General features: G+C 38.0%; 1 protein-coding gene across 16 annotated transcripts in view; it reads right to left on the bottom strand.

The window, feature by feature from the left end:
* Positions 1–24,414, bottom strand: part of TENM3 (teneurin transmembrane protein 3) — a 407,967-nt gene that overhangs the window by 57,532 nt on the left and 326,021 nt on the right. For 13 of the 16 annotated variants that reach the window (XM_039700050.1, XM_039700051.1, XM_039700048.1 and 10 more), the window contains 4 exons: positions 24,067–24,267; positions 20,997–21,182; positions 7,717–7,743; positions 5,071–5,217 (listed from right to left, as the gene is read on the bottom strand). In XM_039700050.1, coding sequence (XP_039555984.1) covers positions 5,071–5,217; positions 7,717–7,743; positions 20,997–21,182; positions 24,067–24,267 — 561 coding nt within the window. The remainder of the gene's footprint in view (positions 1–5,070; positions 5,218–7,716; positions 7,744–20,996; positions 21,183–24,066; positions 24,268–24,414) is intronic. The other 3 variants (XM_039700053.1, XM_039700064.1, XM_039700058.1) reach the window with 1 other exon arrangement.

The following is a 24,414-nucleotide window of genomic DNA, read 5'->3' as shown; positions in this document are numbered from 1 at the left end:
TCCTGTGGAGTTTATCAGTAACTTGCCCAGGCGAGTGACGGATGGTTATGAATCTGGCTCCTTATAACTTGAGAAAACATTTTTCATTCTTTCTCTGTACTTATGTGGCTAGAGCTATCTAGTACCACTAAGTCAAGTACTCTATTGCACTATGTGAATCACAGTAAAATTTCCTTTCTGAAATGGCTCTGCAAAATTATTGATGAATTTTGTTTAGCCTGAAAAATATGAGACTTAGCTCAACAGTGCCTTGTCAGTTATATCACTCAAGTATGACAGTGAAATTATAAAGGAAATAGAAACTCCCACAGGCAGCTGGACAGTCATTATCAGTCTCAGAAGGCTATTTATATTTTCTTGTTCTAGGTGTAAGTGGTTCTATGTACAAAAGATGTAATGACTACTTTATTGTTTTCTTCCTCAGAAGCTAATGTCTAGCTGTAAAAATCTTCACTAAGGTTACTTTTCCCTTTGTTGCAGAATGCACTGAATTGCAGTGGAGCATGGACTGTTGATAAAATCACTTATTTGGAGAGATTGATAAAACCACCAAAACTCTGCTCTCATGAAACCCCACCCAGAGTTCTGTTAACAGGTCCATGTCCTTCTTAGCCCAGTGTAAGAAGGACAAGGACCTGTTTAAGTGAGTCCAGAGGAGGCCAGCAAGATGACTGGGGGCTGGAGCACCTTTCCTGTGACGACAGGCTGAGCAACTCAGGGTTGTTCAGGCTGGAGAAAGCTCCAAGGAGACCTTGTAGCATCCTCCAAGTACCAGAAGAGGGCCTGCAAGACCTGGAGAGGGACTTTGACAAGGGCAGATGGTGATGGGACAAGGGGGAATGGCTTTATACTGAAAGAGGGCAGGTTTAGTTTAGATATAAGGAAGAAATTGTTTACTGTAAGGGAGGTGAGGCACTGGAACAGGTTGCCCTGAGAAGTTGTGGATTCATCATTCCTGGGAGTATTTGACACCGGATTGGATGGTGTTTTGAGCAATATGGTGTAGTGGAAGGTGCTCCTGTTCACGGCAGGGGGAGTTGGAACTAGATGATTTTTAAGGCCATCAACCCAACCTTTCTCTTCTCCACGCTCTTTACATGATTAAATCAGCGGAGTCAAGACAGAGGATCTCCACCATGTGTGTCTAAAAAATAGACTGTTTAAGATGTGTCAGTGGGACTGCTTGCTTTTGAATGGAATAAAACTGCTGGAAGGAAGAAAAGTAGAGGGACAAAGTAAGTCCTGGGCAAAAGATCTGCCAGTGTCAAGGGGAGATGGTAGCCAAGGACCTACATAAATCCTATTCTTGGTAAATAAGTTGATTATATATTTAGGCAACAAAAATCTCCACAGAGTGAAATTCAGTGCATACACAGGAAGAATATAATTTTGGAACTATGATGCTGGCCATTCTACCAGACAGTTTTGGTGACTGTCAAACTAAGGCAAGAGACAGGAAAGGAAAGAAAGCTGTATAACCAAATCTCAGTTATCCTTACGTACCTCAGTTTTGCAACAGGCTATAATGAATGGACTCAATCATAGACAATCAAAACGACTGCTTGTAGGAACAGCTGGTCAGAAAAGCCAGAAAAGCACAAACAACCCTTGATTTATTCCTGAACAGTGTGCAAGGAGCGAAATTCAGCTTTGCTGTTGAATGAAGAAGCCTAAAATATGAAATGTGGGGCTCCAAATGAGTTCTCACTCCAGAAAGAAATCTTGAAGGGACTGTGGATGAGTCCCATGATATATGAACCCAACATTCATCAGCTACTATAGATGCAATCAAAAAGCTGAAGAATAATGGAAGTGTCAGAGCACAAGCCAGAGAACCTGAGCATGCCACTGTATCACTCCTAGTTCAAGCAGATACTTCCTGAGATTTCCTTAGCTTGGGTTATCTTTGCACTTAGCAACTCTTCTCATATTCAAAACATTCTGAGGCAGTAATTCCTCACTTTAATTCACAGCCTGTTAGCATACAAAAGAAAATGTAAGTTCCTGTCTACCCTATTATAATGCTTTGTTAAGCAACAGCTATTAGCCACTATGCAAGAAGAGACCCTGGTTTAGACAATCTTTAGGCTGAATTTGTACTATCCTGTGACATCTGCCAGAAACAGGCTGTTCTATGTTGTCTAATGACTATGCAAGTAATTATAAAATACAGTAGTGCTAAGTATGGCTTTATTACAGTATTTATTTTCATTTCAGCAAAGAAAGAATATTAATGTTCCCTTAAATCTTGCTTGTGGAAACCTGTAACTACTCTCAATAATTCGATAGGAGCTAATAAAAAGCAAAGTTAACTAAGGAATCTGTTCAATAAGGACCCATCTAAACTAAAGAGTAAACAGCAACTCTTCCCATTTCTTATTCTTTCTACAGCGATAACGAAGCATGGCCCACTTTGTTCAAGTATAATAGTGACACCTATTTTCCCCAAGAAATTAGGCTTATTCCACCCACAGACAACTCTGACTTCCCTCTCCTCACAAAGTCATTAGAAGTTTAATTCAGGCTAAGATCTGCTTGATGCACACACTTTCCTTGTGGGCTGCTAAAATGTAAAGAAAAAATCCAGTCAAACACAGGGGAAAAAGAGTGAGCCTTAATGAGAATGGAAATGATTTCCAAGACTCTGAAAAACCTGTAGTAAAAGGAAGATAAGCAATAATCATCCCATCATATGTCAATAATATCTAGAAGAGAAAATACTCAGGTATGCCTTGATGTCATTAGGATTTCCTATGGAGAATATTCCCATTGGGATCCTTAAGATGCTCATGTTCACAGAATTTGAATAATCAGTCCCACAAAGAGCTAAGAATCAAAGGAACATCAGACACTTTTACTAATGAACTGTGCTCATATTAATACATGAAATATATTCCATCCAGTGTAGGATAAAGCATACACACTAACCACAGCATATCAAACAGACAACAACTGAGATAACTTTAATTATATAACCACTGAGCCTAGTGAGATGTAGATCACACTACCCACAGTCACACTATAAATTCAGCACAAGTGCTCAGATAACCTAATCTCCCATGATAAACAAATACAGCAGAAGAATACTTGTGCCATTCCCTGTAGCTGTCTGAAATTTTAATGGCTTGCTTGGAGATAAGTGGGCTGTTTGCAGGAAAGGGAAGTAATACTTCTTCTCTTTCCAGGTAGCTTACAAAGGAGACTTTCTTTCCCTATTTTTGTTAGGGATACTTCAAATTTTAATTTGATTTGTTAAATTTTAACCCTTCTCCTCAGCCACAGTCAAAGACTGAAGTGAATATGCACTGTATTGAAGCATATAAATTTAAAAGAGAAATGCCATTGACAAACAGCATTATACAGGCCAATCACAGCAAAACAAGAGCTTGGACACCCCCTTCCTCATGCATGGCTGCATAATGATGTCCATAAAGGCATTATAAAAAAAGGAAATGAGAGAGAGAAAAAAAGCAACAAAATATCAGCATTAACTATGTTTCCTCAAAATCATTCTTCCTTAAGTCATCCTGTTAGATTGTTCTGCTCCAATTCCTTGTTCCTTTTCCTCCAAAAAAGCTATTACTGTAATACTGTTTTCAGTCTGAAGGAGCAACTTCTTTTCTTTTGTTCCATTTACATCAATTCCTGTTCACCTTGCTCTTCTTCCTCCTACTGCTCCATTACCCACTCCTGACTCGTGCTGTCATATGTCACATTCTTATATGATCATTGACATTTACTGAATCTGTTTTAGTCTACGATTGGGCTTTTAATGTATTTTCCCTTTTCTTCCTCCCTATATCATTTATTGTTTTCTCCAAGTTGTTTATGCTGCCACCTAGTTTTTCCTCCTCTCTTTGTCTCTCCATGTTTGCTGGTTTCTCTTTTTTCCTTATCTTGTAATACCTCTGCTCACCTGAACTTAATTCCCCAAACAAGCCCATTTCTGCTGGAATCTGGGTCAGACTGTTTAGCCCCCTAAGTATGGAAAACTGCCTCAAAATATATAATATGTAATGGAGAAGGATGTCAAGCCAAATGATGTGTACAGTAATAAACAGCAGCACAGTTTTAACAGTGTTACTTATTTTTCTCAGGAAGTAAATGCTGCTGTTATTTATAGTTTGTGATGTCTAAGATCCCAGCTGCAGTAGGGATATGAGAGCAAAGAGTCAACCAGCAATTGCAGAGACACACGCAGTCTAAAACAGAAAGATAAAGTCCCAGATGACTTTATGATCATCCAAAGGCCCTAATGGAGTTTTTTATCTCTTCTCTGAATCTGAAGGTGTTAAGCAAAAAGAATTGATGGGAGAAGGGGAAGAAAGACAGACAATAAAAGCATTATGCTAATCTAATATTAGACTGCATTCACATTTAATCTTGTTTTTGTGGGGTTTTTTATGTGATTCTGGAATCATGCTAAGTCACAGCCCCTCTAGCATCCCCAGACTACAACAATAATCAGAGATTGATTCTTTAGGCTAGCAATCCTGCCTGCATCTCGCTGCAGATTGTTACCTGTCACCTGAATGACAGACTACGGAAAAGTAAGCCAAAAGAAAAAAAAAAAGAAAGACTTCTGGGAGCATCCTGTCAGTTATGTGAACATTCAAAAGCTATAGAGAGATAAGATATCTCTAGGCTGGGTAACCAATTGTTTCCAGCAATTGCATCATAGTTCAAAATGTTAAGTCCTAGTTTGGCCTATTCTCTTGGGACAATTTCCTTGTGAGGTCACTGAAATTTTGAACTCCTTCCTTTTGTTCCCCTCTACAACAGTTCACTGAGTTGAAGCTATGTTTTTTTCCCAGTATAAAAGAACACTGCAGGGAAACAAAGGTGACACCTTTCTTTTCCTAAGTACACATCTCACCTGTCACATGCAGCTTGTTAGGCTGTGCTGATATGCCATAAAGAAGCACTGAAGACCATGGCATATCCTTACAGACCTAAGAGCCAGTCAAATGCGTGTATGGTCCTCACGGCAGCATTTAATCATCTGACTGAAAAATCTCTGTTCCTCAACATGTTCTCCCCAGAGTTAAAGATCCAGTTGGTGTCTCTTACCTCCTTCATTGTCCTTACTGTCAGTGCAGAGAGTTTCCATGGCTACGTCACAACCTGCTCCCCTCCATCCTGGCTGGCAGACACAGTGCCAGCCATTTTGGTCCAGTGTGCATCTCCCATTGCTGTTGCACAAACCAGGGCAGCCCTCTGTTGAAACAGACAAAGAAAAAGCACAAGTGATTTAAATACTGTAACAATATAAAAAGAAAAAAAAATACAAACAAGGGACACTTACTGGGAACAGGCCTTAAGAACAGCACAAATACTGTAATTGCACATGGAGTGGAACAGCAACATTACCTGGGGAACATAATTCTTAACAAAGTGGCATCTTTGATTGGCCTGACACTTGAGACACCACTTACCTGTACAGGCAGGAAATAAATGCACCAATCCTCTAAATACCTGCAGGCCAGACAAAATTGAGTTTGGTTTTTTAAATTTTATTTTTCAAAGTAACAAATGATGAGTGCATAGTGCAAACACAGCTGTGTAAAATGATACATTTTTCTGTGCTCACAGAATAGATCATTATTTGCTCTATGCAGTATTGATTAATTACTGGCACCAATGATTAAGCTCCCTGTTACTATGAACAAATCCCTCCAAATTCTTAAGCAGAAAAATGGGTATGATTTAGGCAAGTAATAAAAGAGAAGGTTAACTTTATCTGGTCTCAGAGTTGCCGTGTATTCATGTGAAATTACAGTGCGTTAAATAATTGCACAAAGTATAGGCCAGTTTTAATGACTATACTTTATGCCAAAAATACATTCCTTTTCACAGAATAAGCAAAGCCCAGGAATAGTGAAGCAGCTTAGCATCTATTCTAACAAACATTAGGATTCAGGCTGCATACGGATGGGACAGGACCAACAGGATTTCCAACTTAATGTAATAGCTGTGCGTATTTGATTACTTAGGACGGACAAAATGAAATACCATAAGGACCACAATAAACATTGATAGACTGAACAAAAACACGGTAGTGACGTGCTTCAAGACAGATAGCAGAGAGTGATTTCTTGTGACAATCTCCCTAAGGCTTTTGTGCTGTTACCTTTATATCCTATCTTGTCTGCTTTTATGGCCAAGGAGGGAAAATTTGGGAAACAATTAACATAATTTAATATATCCAAAATCGATAATTGTTTTCAGTCTAACATTGCATTAAAAAAAAACAGTATCTGTCACTTCCTGGTGATGAAATCTGGCATGCAGCCAACATGATCTGTATGAGAATGACAACGCTATAAATATGTAGATTTCAGTGCTCCTTATCTATGGCTGTGATAAGACACTGACAGAAGCAAGTACAGATATGGCACTAACTATCTTATGAGAAAGTGGCTACAAATCAGATATTTCTGGACACAACAATTCTCTGTAAACTTTAATCCAAAAACCCTAAGTAACTGGGCAAACAATTCTTCACTTTTTAGAACACCTATCTCTGTCAACTAACCTACTGATCCATTTTGTTTAAGGTTAGAGTAGTTTTTCAGAAGCAAGTTGCTTTTTTCTTCTAAAGAATTTTGAATTTACTGACTCCTTTCAATCTTCTAGCTCCAAATTACAAATATACAGAAAAAAGTTATAAAGGGTGCTTAACTCTTGTCAAATCACTCTTAGAAGGCAGAGAATCAGGAAAACCTCTTGTGAGGAAGGATGGGGATGCTACAGTTATGGATCTTGTGCCATCATGCCAGGCTGAAATTAGTCTTGTTACTTTTATTCTTTCAGACTGCAGCTGCTAATAGTATTTGTTAATTTACTGAGATCTATTTTTTCTTAAAATTACTTCTATTTGACTTATGAAAGACTTACATATATAATTGCAATACTGACAAAGGAATTTAGGAGTCAACTGGGTACACTCAAGACTTATTGTGTGAAAGCCTGGATATTGCCATCAAATTGCCATATTCTAATGAAAAAACACAAGGAATAGGGGAAGATACTCAGGGAAAGAGGGGTAGGAATATTTTAAACATTTTTCTAAATCAATTTTTCACCGTAACTGAAGATACAAGAATCTTTGCTGTTTCATGTTAGGCTTTTGCATCCTTGAACCTGTTAATTGGAAATGTTGCATAGACTAGAAAGATTTTTCTAGATTCATACAAGATACAAGTCATAATTTCCTATAAATTTTCTACATTCAGATAATCAAAAGCTTAAAGTCTCAGGAATTCTATTGATATGTCAGTATATAAACACACACATCTCTATAATTAATCTGTTCTTTAGATTAACTAATGACATTTGTTCTGTGACAAGAGTACCACTTTGCTTTGTTTTCTTAATATTTAGGGTTTTGTAGGTAGACGTCCAATGACAAAATTAACAAAAAAAAGGTTCCAAACAGCAAATGAGTACTATCTTCAGTTATTGGTTCATATCAAATCTAATACATGTAAGCAGTTTGTTCATAAATGTATAATTACTGATAAAGTGTTACCATACAACAGAAGCAAAATTTTGAGATGAGTTGAAAGCCATGTGAGTTATATGTATATAATCCATGGAATGTATGTAAGAGAAGATTCTTTTGCCCAGACTAGTATGTTTTTAACTATATATTAATATTAAAAAAACCCCCCAAACATGTAGATAAAAGCATGTCAAAGAGCAAATATACAGTACCTTTCACTATCTTATCCAAATAGTGAGCTTGAGAATTAAAAAGAAAAAAAAAAAACAGACAGACATTTCAGAAGTGTCACATGAAACAAGAATTGTTCAGAATTCACATGCAAATCAAGCAGGTGCACCTGACATGAGAGGTCTTACATTACAAAATGAAAATGTATTTCAAGGCTTTTAAAAATGCAAGAAATTCTCTTTTCAGCAAGCATCGTCATGAATCAATGAAACTGCTCTGGAAAGTAGGCCTGCAGAAGCAAAAAGGAAGCTACATTTCTGAGACTACATTTTCTTCTGACTTCTCTTCACATGCTTTGATTTTTTTTACATAACAAAAATATAATCAAAGCTAGCTTAAAAATTCAATTTTAAACACAACATAAGAGCAGTTCCTTAGCATATGAGCTTTAAAACACTAACCACACGGGAAGATTTTTGATTTGCAGGTCACTCATAACTCTGACAGCATAACCAGCCCACTATCTTGATTCTCAATGGATTAATAGGATTTTTAGGAGGATTTTTTTTCTTCTGCTTCAATTCAGTCACAGTTATTCTTCTATGCACACAAACCAAGTAGGTAAAAAAAGCTGAATTGTAAATATGGGGTGGAAGAGGGCGCAGTGGGGTTAGTAGAGTGATGATCCATTTCATTTTGAAAAGCAGGTGAAAATTAAACGTAAGCTTTAGATGCATAAAAATAAGTAACACGGTATATACAAGAATAGCAAGACTTCTTTTTGTAAGTTATGACACTTAAAATTTCACAAAAGAGTTGAGGAGGCAGATGGATGAATGACATACAGAGCATAAGACGGCTTTCAAGCAGCAGGGCCTACTTTTAATACATGAGACACAGCACAGATGGGTAACATATTCCCTCCTTCCTTCCAGGAAACAGACATCAACTGCAGTTGTGTGAAAGGTTAATGTCATACAGCAAAGCCACCAGGTCCATTGCAGGCTACCAAAGCCAGCCACCCACCCCAAGGAGATGGGAGACTGCAGACCACGGCAGTGGGGACAGGCCAAACCGAGCCAGGAATGCTGGACTCCATCCTCTGGATTTGCTGGGGACAAGGTCTCTCAACACAGCCCTTACAGTCTCTCTTTCCTTTAAAATTTGACTTTCCTAAATCCCTGATGGATGATGGCCCCTTTCTGGCAAGTTCTCTGTCATTGCTGGGATCCCTTTGGATGGGTAACAAAGGCCTTTCCAGCTATAGCCTTTCCTCCAATTTGGATGAACAGAAAAAAGCTGCCTGGACTCCAAGGAGGGAGGTGATATATATCAGGAGGCACAATCACTGCTACAACTAAGAGGAGAAAATTTTCTAGTTCCTTTTTCTTGAAGAAAGTGTCAGGTGTCCACTACACAGCTTTTTTTGTTCTTCCCTTATAATGGGAAAAACATGGTGTTAATGCAACACAAAGTAAGATGAAAACATCAATTACAGAACATTTAGAGGAGCAGCAACAAACTAGGTAGCTTTTCACATTAACTACAAACAAAAAGAAATATGATACAGCTACATTTCAGGGTGGATCAAATTCTTCTCTTACCCATCCAGTATAATTCCCCTTGCTCCTACACAGTTTAAAACATGGTGTAGTATGTGTGGAGGAAAAAAAATCAAGCTCTATTTCATAAAATGAAAGCAATCAGTTCTGTCTGGGGAATTCATCTATCCACCAGTAAAACATTAAATGCCTCTACAAGTGTAAGGATAGCTAACAGAACAATAAAAAAACCTCCTAGGCAACTGAAAACAGTCCCTGCAATCCCAATTTCCACCCCCCGCCTTTTATTTTCAGAATCCAATCTTCATTAAAAAACCTCAAAAAAACAACAACCACAAAAACCCCCAAAGCAAACCAACACCCCCCAAAACCTCCCAAATACAAGAGAGATTAAGAAAATGCTCTTTTAAGATTTTTTTCTTATCCAGCAGTCTTAAAAGAAGTCAGCTCCAAACCACAGAAATGTAATTCTCAAAAAACAAGTTCCACCTTCCAGCATCCTTTTACTCACGGTCAGTTGACATTAAGGACAATGTTAGAAACTATTTTGGTTAATATGAGCATTGTAGAAAAACCACAAAGCAGAAAATGAATGACCAAAAACTGTGTAACTTTGCAGTGAAGTTTAAGTAGCCATCATGCTGTCTTCCTTATCTTCATGGCACCGCAACTGAAAGAGGAATGAACCTGTGTGGAAATACAAAATAACTTTTCCCCCTCTGTATAGAGAATTCCAGGTGGGACTTGGAGCACTTCAGTAGGATGGAGCATCTCAGCAGGCATGCCTTGGCAAGATATTTACACATCTGGCACATAAAGGTTATCATATGTCTTTAAAAAGTCTAATTACAGACCAGACAATATACCTACAAGAGTTTTCTCGCAGAGTTTATGACTGTGCCATTTAAATCTTGCAATTATCTCCAGAAGAAGAAGGACTTTGTATAACCCCAAGTGGAAAAAAGAAAAACAAAAATGAAGATATAAGATGCTTATATTTTCTAGGCTACTCAAAGCCCAAGAAGATCTAAGTGGCATTCAAAATTCATACAAAATAAAACAGAAATTATGCCATCAATCTGTGTGGGTATTTTTATAAATTTGTGGCAGATAAATGATTTTGCAAAGAAATGGTAACAGTCAGGCAAATTCACACTTAAGATAGCATATTTCTTAGCCAGTCAGAACCCTGACTTAAAAAAAAAATAATTATTTAATGTCTCCCATTAGTTTCCTATCAGAGATGTCAGTGTCTTCCTTACTCATATACTGCTTCCTCCAGGTAAGACATAATAGCCTAAGAATAAAAGTACATATTAAATCTACTTCTTCCAATCAGCTCCCCTTTAAATCAGCATAAGTCACATACCCATTGATTTGATGTTCCTTAATTGGTCCTTACAGCACCGCTTTATTCTGATTATTCTGTCATTTGGGATTACAATGGTGACATGCTTCTAAATGCTATACAGTGAATTTATATCTCTGTTAGTTTAAATCATTACTCTCCATCAGATATCTTCTCCCATCATAATCTTTGTAATCTGTACACTAAACTGCAACATACCCCATGTTTTTGTAATGTATATATAGGCCTGTTACAGTGTCAACTCAATAGCTCAAGAGTCATTACTTTGCTGTAAGAGCAGATTTAACCTCATAGCACCCCCAGACATGAAGCAAAACCACAAATGAACATGACCAAAGCCATATTGACCTAGGTCAGTCTAAATAAAAAACGAGGGTTTTTTAAAGTTTTCTTTTTGCTTTCAACACCTTGAAAGTGTGAGTCAAACCCCTGCCTCATCTCCACTAATACAATCAGCTCTCTCCCTTCCTTACTGCATTGCCACCCACCTCTTCCTCTAAAAGAAAACAGAAGGAGAAAATAGAAAGAAAGAGATAACCAAAGAGGGCGGAGTGGGGGAGAAAAGAACCAAAGCAGGGAAGAAAGGAGAAATGATGAAGAAATAATTTCAGTAACGGCAACAACAAAGAACACTGTTCAGCTCCTCACAGAGCAAGCTCTCCTTTGCTTCCTTCTCCTCATCTCCCACAACTCCTTAATGAACTTCCCATTCCTGGTGAATGACTGCGTAAGTATCCCTGCTGCTCACACAAACTTCATGGTCCCAGATGCCCATCCTCTACAGGAACATGTGAAGGACATATCTTGCATCACTCACATTTACACTTCTACAAAACCTTGCACCAAGTGTCATGCAGGAAGACAGCAGGTTTTTCTTGGAATAAAAACTGACCATAAGCAAACTATGCTATGTTTGTTACCATATTGTTTCCCTTAAGCTTTCCACACATTTTTTGTTTAAAGGCAGAAAGTTTTAATATCTTCACTTACTTTAATTAATTTTTAGTATTTGTATAAAACTTTGTTTACAATCCATATGCCAAAAACCCCTGAACACATTAGAAGAATACCATGACAGTGGCCAGGTCAAGCATCCAAAATTTAGGCAGCAATGGGTTTAGGGCTACCTGTGCAAGTTTTATACACTTCTTCCCTTGTGAATGTGCAGAGCTAACAGTCCTCATTCAGCACGCATTCTCTCACAAACAACAAAGAGCTGATGCCCAAGTAGCAGGCACACTATGCTAACCTAAACAAAGAAGCAACAGCTCTCTTTCAGATTTTCCTATCACCTTCCTCCCTAAGTCACACTATTTAGCACACTATCTTCATACTAGTGCTGTGAAGAGAACTGGTGTTCTTACCTCATTTTACCAGTAACTAAAGTATAGAAACATCAGAGTGAGAAATCTCCATTCACCTGACTACAAGCACCTATGATGTGATTTTCGGAAATACTCAGAATTATATAGTATTTCAATCACGAACCAACATTTTAAGCAAATCACACATGCGCAAATCTTGTTCCCAGAAAGTGAAGAACAGTCAGAGAGAACTTCTTTAAGTCTGTATTTGTGAGCAACTAACAGAAAATACATCTTAGAATCCAGGGTAGAATCCAGGTCTTCAAAATCATCCTTAACCAGTTCATCCTACACACCAGTCTCTTATGAACATTACTTTTTACTCCCTGTGCAGCCAAGCAATGGCAGGGGATGAGGCACACACTTTTATCAGTGGTTTCACAGGCACTTGCCAGCAGAAGAGAAAACACTGCAAGCTTTAGGGAGAATGCAGTTTGTAAACAAGTTTTGGTGCTTGCTTTGGGAGAACTGGTACAAAACAGGGTTGACAGTTCTGGTCTGACTTCTCTAATCTACTCAAGACTCAGTCCATGGTGGTTTACTCCTCCTGATGTGGCTACCAGATCCCCCTTATTTCCTCTCATTTCCATCCAGCCCCAGTTTAACTATTTTGATAATTAAACCACCTTTTGAACATAAACCCTTGAAACATTTAAACCCAGCATTTCTTATCCTATCCACACAGACCTAGGGAATAGCACACTGATTCTTTTAGGCAACTGCTTTCCCTCCCAAAGAATGACTAAAAAAAGCATGCATCCATATGCAAATTCAGAGGAGCTACATGCCTCTACCAAAAACTTACAGAAGTCCAGAATTGACAAAATTTTAAAGCTACTCTTGTAGCCTGTCTTTAGAAAGGTTTGCTCATGTCAAATTCAGCATCTCCTACAGTGTTTTCTGCCTGGCAAACTGCTTCCTAACTTGGATTTGTGCAGCTGATTATTCTTAAGGATGGAAGCCAGCATTTGTTGAATTGCACCTTATTTTTCTGCATAGTCTGTGCTATTTGTCAAAGTAATTTTAAATTCTTGTCCTGTCTTCCAAAGTGCTTGGGGGCAGCAGGCTTTGGTATCATTTGCAAATGCAATTCTTTCTATTCATCACTGCACAGTACTGAAAGCACATGTTCTTCCACTGTAAGCAGCTCATAGTCATCATCCATTCTCTGAGTTTGTAAGAACCTTGTCTTAGACAGACCATATGTTCAGAGCATTGCTGCCAATAGAGGAGGATTACACTCTACCCTTTTGATACTTTTTTACTCCTAAATTTCCCTTTGCCCTTCTTGTAAAGGAGACCACATGGATGGAATTATAGTTTCACACAATTTTTTTTTCCTCCTTACAACGGCTAAAACACTGTTATCACCCTGAACTCATATCTTTTTAAGAGTTTATGCATTTTAAATACTGCAATGTATCCTGTGCCAAATTGTAACTGTTCTTTGCAGCAATCATTTATGAGATCTCTATACAAAGGACATAAGCCCATTATCCCTTAGATTTTTTTGTTCTGGAGACCATCCCAATTTTACCGTAAAGTAAGTTTTCTAACCATTATTACTGGAAAGCTACATATGTATTAGAATAAAAGATTCAGTTACTTTTAAGGATGTAGTAAACATAGGAAATTTGGGACTACCAGTAAGATAATGAGCAGTGTTGTTTCCTACTTAATATTAGTTTAGCTGGAAGAGGATTTAGAAGAAAGATTATATACCATTAAGGGGTTAAAACTATCCCAACATGTACAGGCTGAAAAAGTCCATTTGAATCAAGAAACTTGTGAAGACCTGCCTGAGAGACAGGTAAAAACCTGACACATTAAGAACTTCATGAAAGATAAATTTAGCTTGAAAACACATTAGGGCATGGATCAGGATGGGAAGCATTACAATTTCCATCTTTCTCCCCACTGAAAGTATTTATGGAATGTGGTCTGACCAGCATGCAACAATACAATGTACAAAAGCACTTACTCTCTGGCCACTTCAGCTCAAATAAGCTTCACAACAGGCTTTAAAATTCTTCATATCTCAGAGGATTCTGTTGCTTTCTGAAAACGTGCCTAACTTGAACTTCACATGTGGTCCTTATTTAAATGCAAATTAACCAATTAGCAATTTAAAGTATGCTAACAGTTAATTTGTATTTGAGATACTTGGTCTTGAAATGTGTTAAGGCCTGACCAATAACTCACTTTTTTCCTAGCTCCAAAAATGCATGCTCCATCTTAAATTCACCTGGTAATTGAGTATTTTTATGGTTACCAAATGTACAGATATTTGGCATATTCAAAGCTTGGTCTGGCAATTTAATAACATGCCCTTTAGGCACATGAAATATAAACTCCAAATTTGTTCTAAATTTCATGAAATCTTGTTAAACTGTGATTATCAGTCCTCTGGATGCCAAGAAAGTCATCATCTCTTCCTTGTATGCTTTTTGCATTGAGGGTATAGGTATAAATATTGTCGTAAAATCCCAACTGCAAAGCAGTCAGGTGTTCTGAATGTAGGGTTTCACTCACCATAATGTGGTGAACTAATTGATACTGGATATAACTAGTTTTGAATATTTGACTGATTTTATCTGATAAAAACTGTTTGTCAAAGGTCATACCTTCATTCAGATACAATCTTAGTTTTAAGATTAAACTTGTATTCAGGTTATGATTCCATAAACCCATAACTAAAGAAAATAATAAATTTAGGAATTTTGATAATTACACATTATATCAATACAGAAGTAATTATTACAATTTGAGGGACAAAAAATTTCAAAATAATAATAAAATTTATGAAAAATTCCTGTGCATGCAATAAGGTACAATAAATATGTGACACATTAAACAGCTCTGAAATGTGAATATCATCCGGAATTAAACTTCCTAGAAAAGTGAGCCATGCTTGACAATTAGCATCAGCCCTGAAATGACAGTGGCCATCACAGTACTGGTGATCTGTGCTGCTAATGTGCAAATGTAGAGAAGATAGATCAAGCCCCCAGACTGGTTCATGACTTACTCTCTCGAGCCCACGTGTCAAAAATGTATAGTGTAATGATATACAGCCATATCAAGTTTTCTATAAGCACTTAGTTTAATTAACTGAAGGAACACATTTGTCTTTACTTGTTCTCTGATCTTTATATAGAGATAAAGTGTCATTTCCCTGCAGTCATATTTGAAATCTCTAGTATAAGGAGCCCCAAGCTAAACACGTGCTGAAGGGAACAGGTGCAGGCCATCTAACTTATTGGAGGAGATTCTGTCTCAGCATTCCTCAACACTTTGGTGCCTATGCTGATCTGATTGTGTTCACATGGAAAACCAGCACACTGATGCCTTTGTGTTTGTCCCCAGTCAGAAAACCATTTTAATCAGTCTCCAGAACAGTCTGTGCTAATGGAAACACTCTTATGGGAAAGTGCTCTAGACTTATTTTTTAATAACACTGAAATCTAAACCAGATGATATTACTGATTTTCTGGCTAAAATAAATTAAACTAGAAATTCCTGGCTGAGGAAAATTAATTTTTCTGGTTTGATTGATTTGAATGTCATGCTACTGTTTTTTTCACGCAAAGAAAAAGGTTAAAATAAATAATTTGCCATTCCTTGCTATTTTTTTTCTCAACTAAATTTTAAGGGAAATTTTTAGGAAATAAACCAATTAGATCCCAGTTCTCACTGGAGTATAAACATAAGCTGCACACTTCTCAGTGAACCACCACTGGCTTTGATTTTCAGTTCTGCACATCAGGTAAAGCAGCCTCATGTGGCACTCAAAAGTAGCAAGGAAGTACCATGATGCTAACTTTAGCCCTCCTGAGGGATTAATATGAATGCTTAATGACATTAATCCACATTTAGCTCATTTCTGTTTAGCGATATGCTTTCCATGCGTACATACACAAATATTAATTTTGGATTGAAAGCTAATCGTTCAACATGATAACAATTAAACAGCTGTAACCTGTCTTGTGTTAAGTAATGGAGCTGCAGGCAAGCTTTATAAACAGATGGTCTTACCCACCCATGCTTAATGCTAAAGACTTTTAAAAAAGAGGTGTTGACAATTCTGAACAAGAAGGCATAGTTTTAATGCAAATTGGAAAATTTGCAATTTAGATTATGATAAAACTAATTTAGTCTATAGAAAAAATTAGGCCACATTGTAAAAGTGAGATGTTACACAGCACATCAATATAGTAGGTTCCCCACCAACATAATTATTTACTAATTTCATTCAGCTAACAGAGTTTAATGGAAAAGCAGCTGGAAAAATATTCATATTTATGGGCTTCCTATGACAGTTACCTTATACACTCATGGTACATGACAGTTATATCACAAAAAATAATAGACTTTCTGAAATAATATCTGTTCCAATCTCACAAAACAACTACTCAGACAGGAGAGGGTCACTGAACTCACTGCAAGCCAGGACAGAAAGGAAACAAAAACATACTTTATCACAACTCAGTTATGAAAACTTAATTACAGAGCAGATTTTCATCCAGGCTATCACCTGGGCACCAGCTGTGCATCCGCTGTCTCGTATCCCATTGAGATGCAGGTTGAGCTTCAAAAAATAATACATGGATGCTCACCTCAGACCCCTGAATGTCACTTGCAGACCAAATAAACAACTGACAGGTGAGTTTCCATAGCTCTGCAGTGAACTGTTGATTTAACCCATTCTCATGGGGATACAGGAAATTGTGAAACATTACATTAAAACATTTTAGGAATGCCTGTGGAGACAGGACAAGGTGTAATGGTTTTAAAGTAAAAGAGGGTAGATTCAATCTAGACTTAAGGAAGTTTTGTTCAATTGGGTGATGAAACATTGGAACAAGCTCCCCAGAGAGGTGGTGAATGCCATAAAAATATTCAAGGCCGGGCTGGATGAGGCTCTGAACAAATCTAGTTGAAGATGATGCTGCTTACTGCAGGGGGGTTGACCTCTAAAGGTCCCTTCCCATCCAAACTACTCCATGATCCTATGATTTTATGACTACAGTTCTCCAGAGGGAAGAGATTATAAGCAACTTAGGTGCCTTAAATTGTTTAGTACTTGAAACATACCTTGTTTATATGTAGTTCAAACCCCTAAGACACTAAAAAGGAGCACCAAGTTTTGAGTTTTGCTAATTCCTATTAGATTCATTCATCAAAATGCTGAGCATGTACTTATCTCTGAACATCTCTGACATAAATATGTGGAAGTATGCATTCAGAGCAAAGGCAGTGGCTCACAAGTGTGGCTGATACCAGGTGAGGTATGAAAGTTGCACTGCCCTGTGCCAAAGGCCCATAACAGACCAGTGGATATCAGCAATAGACAACAGGGTTACTGCATTAGTCCAAACAATCTCGTCCACCTTACTATACACATTGCTTCAAACAAAGCTTTATTTAGTCTACTCTGTTCTCTATCACAAATCAAAGCATATAAAATACATATGTATATTATTTCTCCAATCCAGTCCTGTCATCTTCAGCCTTAGGGAAAGCCTGATGTTGAAGCCAGATAAGCAGATGTCTAAATATTTTTTCTGAACAAAAAAAGCAAACCTTTGCAATCACCTACAATTTTTCTTCCCAACATCCTGAAGTATTAAAATAAAATTAAAAAAACATAAATGAAATAGGTATCTGGCAGTTTAGAGTAATTAGAATTTCCTCTGACTAAATTCCATTTAAATATTTTGAAGTATATGTAAAAATCAGCATAACTCAAGAAGCAATCTAAGATTTAAATGATATTAGAGAGAAATACATCTAAGGACTACCGTGCTTTAATAAGGAGACAGGTTTGGTTTTTTCCTTCATTCTATGTTTTAACACACATCAACTTACAATGGGCAAACAGTGGGCTAACTGAAAATGAGACTGGACAGTTATCATTTAAGAATACATAAAAATTGTCAACGGAGGTACAAAACTGAGGTACATTTTTCCATTTTGAGTGCCACTCACACTTTACAAAAATACCATAAATTCTTTGATCAAATGAGTTATGGATTCAGATGATTCAGTATATATTCCAGTGCCTCTGTGAGAAATGCATACACATGTGCCCCATTTTGAACATCCAGCCAGAGATCTGAAGGACTATTCCTTTCCCCAAAAGTGAGTAAAGTGAATTGCCCTTAAGATTAACAGTTTCTTTGCTATATTCCTTTCTCAAAGAACCTGTTAATTTTGGCTGTTGCTCTTCATAGGGCTTCCAGCTAATAGCTGCAACAAAGAAACACATTTGCATTTCTAAAATACTTCACAGTACCTCAGCTAAACGGTTAATGACTCTTAGAAATAAGAAGGGTGCAATTGCTTATTTTTAGACATATAAAGGGGGAGTGAGTAGGCGTCTTTCATACACATAGCACAAATTATGCAAATATTCTGCTACTAAGTAGAGAGTTGTAGGTAGCATAAAATGCCTGGATTACATATGAAGGGTGACAATAAAAAATTGGTGTGCATAGAGAAACATTCTGAAGTCCCTTGGTTTTTGAAATTTATTGCTCAAAAAGAGCTACTACCTACTGCAGGGTAGATAAGAGAAAAGCAAAAGCAAAAGCTACTACCTACTGTAGGGTAGATGAGAGAAAAGCAAATTGACTCTTCATCTGCCGAGCTAAGGAGGCAGCAATTTCCCCCCACTAAGTTGAAATACTGTTGGAAATGAGCAATAAAATGACCTGGATTCTCTGTAACATGGAAAGAAACAGGTCTAAAAAAATAAATGTAACAGCAGGCTAAAGCCTGTACCTCTTTACTTGCCTCGGAGGCTGCAAGGGCAATATAAACAAATCAAACTATATTTACAGCAGCAGCCAGAAAGTAAACACCAATTTAAAGAATAAACAGGTGGGAAGACAGACCTGCTTGCCCAGTGCTGAGGAAAAACTTGTTTGTGCTTAATATGTTGGAAAAATTGTTCAAGAGCAGTTCATCCGTGTATAACTACAACCCTTGAAATGCTGCCAAGGTCAGTGAGACCAACAGCAGAGTGATCTGCTGAGTAATTGCTCGTTGGCAAGTTAAAGCAGTCAAGGGAAAGGCTTTATCCGACTTCTAAATATTTACTTTCATTTATTGTTCAGAAAGCAGTTCTCACCCCACCTCTCTACTCCCTTTGTCAGCATGTTTTCTGGAAGCTCCTCAAAAACGTTAACCCTATTGATTCTCCCTGTGATTCTGCAGATGCATCTTGATTACCTCTCCCTCATATGTTCAAGCAATTTCATTAGTAAATAACAAAAACCCCAAAACAACCAACCAACCTTTAAAAATCAATTGTGATTGCTGTAAAAAATAATTCTGAAGTCAATCTTATTACTTTCACACCTGACTCCCTTCTGAAAAAGAAAACCTTGCCTCATCTTCTGGGCACAATGATGTGGGTATTAATTTATACAGCTGTAATAGGCCCTCATTTTCCCTGCCCTCAAAGCTCTTACCACTGCTTCTCTTACAGCACCACCACCTGCCCCTCAGCCAGGGCTGTAAAATACCTGGGAGCACAGCTTGGGTTTTGCTATTTTCTATGCCTCTGTTATGGCTTAGCTGTGCTAACACATTCAGAGTTAGAGCCCTTCCAAAACTTCCATGGAAGTTAAAATTCTCTAGGCTCTTTTTAGCTTGTGGCAAAAGCAAATCATGCTACATTCACATCCATCAGCTCCACTGCAGTTAGACTTACTGTCCTATCCTGTTCCTTCAGTTACATCACTTCTTTTAACCATCTCTTCTCCATCTATCCAAACACAGAACCATGTGGGTTTTTTTACTAATTAGACTTCTTTTGGTTGTTCAGATTATCCATGATTTCCTCATCACTCAGTGTTATGCTTGCCTTTGTCTGACCTGTGGCTACCTCTTTCGTTGCCAATTCAATCCACCTCAAAGTGCTTAGCCATGATGCTTCTCATACTTGGGAGATGTGCCCCATAAATACTTCAGTCACAGGGTGAGTCCTGGCACAGCCTCTAATGAGCTTCATGCAATGCTCTCCACTCACCAAAGCACAAACTGCTCATGTTCTATATGAGACCATTGCCAGTTCCTCTGCCTGTGCTTCCTACCTGTTGTCATGCAGAAGTTTTTCTTTGTGGTTCTGCTAAGGTAAAAACTGTTTGGATAGGGCTCTACTCCACTGTTACAGACCTGCAGCATCTTGCACAAAGGGGCATTAGTGTGGAAGGGAATTTCTTAGCACTACAGCTCATGTTTTCTTAGTCCTCCTATTTACATGCATGATTTCTCATGCTAGCTCACTGTCAAAGCCTGTGTAGTGGAGAAGGAATATCCTGCTCTACATGGGACATATGTTCTGTAAATGACTGGGTAAGAAAAGCTCCACTGATAATGGTATAGTAACTTCCAAAGGTTTTCAGGCACTAGAACTAACTTGGTTACATAAACAGAGAAACTATAATAAGGATGGCTTCTACCCAATCAATGCTGTTACATTAGTGACAAGTAAGAAATTTGATAGTACTCTAAAACAGAACATTATGTTGACAAGAAGATAATTTTGGGCAGTTAGATAACATTTTTTAACTGGTGAAAGTGGCATTTTTATGTAGGCAAGTCACTTTTTAGTGCTTCTTCTCCTTAAAAGAGAAAAAAAGAAAGAAAAACAATAGGAAACTTCATTTCCAAAAGACATAAAGCTATCGCATAAAAATAGAAAAGCACAAATCAAATAGTATATTTACCGTTCAAAATAAAAGTAACCTCCCCCTCAGTGAAAGGCAGTTAAAGGGAAAAGATTGAAGAGGAAATTCTTCCACCTTCTCTTCATGGCAAACTAGGTATGAAGAACTGACCAGCCATAATATAACCATTTCCCTTCTTAAAATATCAACTCTTTTCCACAGACTGACACATGCAAATACTCGCTTTGAAGAAACATCCTTCAAAGCCATACACTTCTTATTCCGAGGCGGCCAGCAGCGCTGGCTGTTTGCACTTGGCAGCGAGGACAGGGTAAAGCACAGGCGGCCTACCAATGGTGCAGTGCTCTCCGTTCCATCCCTGGCTGCACTCGCACTTGCCGTCCTTGCAGGTGCCGTGCTCGGCGCAGCGCGGGTGGCAGGCGCGCTGGTTGCAGGCCGTGCCCGTCCAGCCCTCCTCGCAGCGACACGAGCCGCCCACGCACACGCCGTGCGTGCCGCAGTCCGCCGAGCAGATCTCTGCGGAGAGAGGGACGCGGCCAGCGCCGCGGGGAGACGGGGAATGCTGGAGTTAGGAGTGCTAAATTTCAATTCAACGCGTGAAGAATAAGAAAGGCAAAATCTTTGGAAGTTAAATCAAAGGAATGTACTGTGAAAGACATTTTCACGTAAGATTCAACAGAATAGAGAACAGTTCTATCTCTTTGCTAATGCTCTTTTAGTTAGCTGGCAGACTTAAGTGATGTTCAAGTAGTAGCCTGCAGTAATTTTCAAGCATGTTTCTTTGTGGTCACATATGTCTTAAGAGTAACCTTTTTTATCTTAGATGCACTCATACCTACCAGAAGTTACACCGTACTCACAGTGACAAAATGTAAGGTATACCTAGATCATTGTCTATGGTGAGTGAAAATCTAGTATGTCGAAGTTCAAATTAGCAAGGTTTCCCCTCCATACTCTTCTCCCTGCTTTCATTCAAAGTTGAAATGTGCCATTACTGACACATTTTTCATTATAAAGAATCAGCCTTAGTGAGACAAATTAGCACTATGCTGACACACTGACACAACTGTAAAGTATAAAATATCATTTTACTCTTTGAGTAAATTTGTATCAGTGACAGGTATGAACAGTCTGGTTCAATAATAATTTGTTAAAAAAATAAATCAACATACAGCAGTTTAACTTGTCATTTACATATAGTAACAGGATCTTGTATCTGATAGAATAATTGAAAAATAGGTTAACAGCCAAAGGTAGTCAGAGACCAAACAACACATATTAAGTCTCAGCTAATACAAGATGATAATTTACACTGCCGGATTTTGCATTTACCATTTTGGTTCATTTTGTCAGACTCCAGCAAACTTTACTTCTGCTAAGCAGAAAACAAAAAACCCAAAGAGATACAATACAGCCTGAGGGACTTTTTAGTTCCTTGGAATACAGCTAGCTGTAGCCATGTATGGTTCATAGAAATACTATATTTAGTTTTTATTTTTTCTTGTAAAAGACAGCAAGTAGTTCAGTAATAAAAGATCAAAATAATTTTTAATAGCAGAAGAAACTTTCATTCAGTGCAAGAAAGGTTTCCAGTTTCCTGTTCAACAGTGTTTTTCTCTCTGCTGTCTCAAAGTGCTGTAGAACATTAAACACAGTATCAAGGACCTGTGACATTTCCTGTAAGAAACAGCCCAAAGCCTTTATAGAGAAAGACAGCTGTACTTTCCCCCTCCTTTCCCCCCCACCAACTATATAGCATTTTATATCTACTTTGAATTAAATTTTTGATTAAAAGATGCAAGACGGTTTGATTAACTTCATAGTCACAAAACGTCACTGCAGCTCTGAGAAAGAAAGGTTTATTTCTCTTCAATCTAATCAATTTTTCATTAGGGTGAAGGTGTTTATCAGCTTTTAGCACACCAGCTTTGAGCAAGGTGCGTCAATCTTTGTAATGAATTTATTAATTAGAGTTAATTTAATTGAAGTGGAATTGAAGGGCTAATTAACGGACAAACTGCTGATGAAGATAGAGGAAAGCTCTGCTGATTTCAAACCTATAAAACCCTCTGATGGAAGTAACTCATTCTTTTCTTCATCTAACAGCTTAACAACATGTTTATGGGTAAGATTTACTTTTTTTAGTGTACTGCTCTGAAGGTCATTTTGCACAGCTTCAGCAAATAATCTCTGCATGTTCTTACAAACATTCTTTTGTGAGTCTGACACACTTGAGATATTTGAGATCAGAAATATTTGATGTTATTTTAATGATAAATCATTCCATGAAACCTAAGTAAAAGATGGAGCATAACTGGCCATCGAAAGAAGTGCAGAGGACGTGTCAGTAAATAGGGGATCTATGTTTTGCCTGAGAACTAGACAGGGTCTAACACAAATAGCCATTTTTAGTGCTAGAAACAGAGAAGGATTTTTTCTTCTAAACAAAATTCACAGAAGACAACATTTTCTTCTCTTTGTCACTTTCTTCTAGCGTGTTTGGAACTCAATCACTCACGTATGCATAAACCATTATGAAGTATCACAGATCCCGGTCAGGAAGTACATTTGTTTCAAAAAGATGGTTCCTCATGAAAAAGTTATATTTATTCATAAGCTGGCATAAACCCAGCCAGTCCATGTGTTCAGTTTTCATTAACAAAGCGTCTGAGTTCTTAGATGAACTGTTTTAGACAAATACATGTCTCACAGTTAGACATGATTTCTTTTTTGATATGTGGCTACCAAACAAGATTCTAAAAACTCCTATTTGTCAAAAAGCTGCTGTCATCCTTTATAAATATTTAGCTTCTGCTCTCTGTCCTAGTACCTCTAGTTTTCTCCTTTTGATTCTAAGCTCAGACTATGGCTTTAATAAGCTCAGTTCCATATTTCAAGAAATTCCTCTGCTTCTTCACTCCAACAAACTCCTTCCACCCTGGCAGCCTGCACCCTGCCTCAAAAGCTGTTTAAGACTCATTCTTGCATTCCCTTTGCCTTCAAACTTGAATGTTAGCTGCTTTTCAGGAAAATTACCTCAAATGAGCTGGAGAGATTCTTAAAATGTGAATGCCCCTGGTTTCACTAGCGTAGTTTTAAATTTTTAAGTAGATGTATTAGGAAATATCTATATCATGCAAAGTACATTCTGAACTTGCTTGTGAAATACCTGAAGTCACCAGATGAAAGCAGTTAGAAGCTACAAACAAATACATTGATTTTCAAATCCTTCAAACTCATCAATTATTTTGAACCTTTGAATCAATTTACAGTTCATGCTGAAGTCAACTCCAAGAGATCAATCAGCTCAGCAGGTCAGGTCCTAACACAGTAATGTCATTAAAATGCTTCAATTCGAGACATCAACATTTTATAAAATGCCAGTGCTTTTAACTCTTACCATTGGAGCAATCTGGACCTGTCCAGTTGGGGTCGCAGGTGCAGCTACCACTCTCTTGAAGGTAGGTGCCATGGCCAGAGCACTGGTCAGAGCACATTGTCTTCAGGATTTCACAGTTGTTGCCCCCCCAGCCAGGGTTGCAGTGGCACTCGCCGTGGATACACACACCGTGGCTGGAGCAGGCTGGGTCCAAGCAATCCGCTGCAAGGAGAGGAGAAAGATCAGCTTAAACCTGTCTGTCCTAACAACAGTAATCCACCCAGAGGTGCTAACGGCACTTTTGGGCTTCATTCACATTTCAAGACCGTATGAAAAATAGGCAGCATTGCACCCATCTTTAAAGTAAAC

This window comes from Passer montanus, unplaced genomic scaffold (genome assembly GCF_014805655.1).
Source record: "Passer montanus isolate IOZ18808 unplaced genomic scaffold, ASM1480565v1 scaffold14, whole genome shotgun sequence".
Classification (NCBI taxonomy): domain Eukaryota; kingdom Metazoa; phylum Chordata; class Aves; order Passeriformes; family Passeridae; genus Passer; species Passer montanus.
This window is presented reverse-complemented; position numbering and strand designations above follow the sequence as displayed.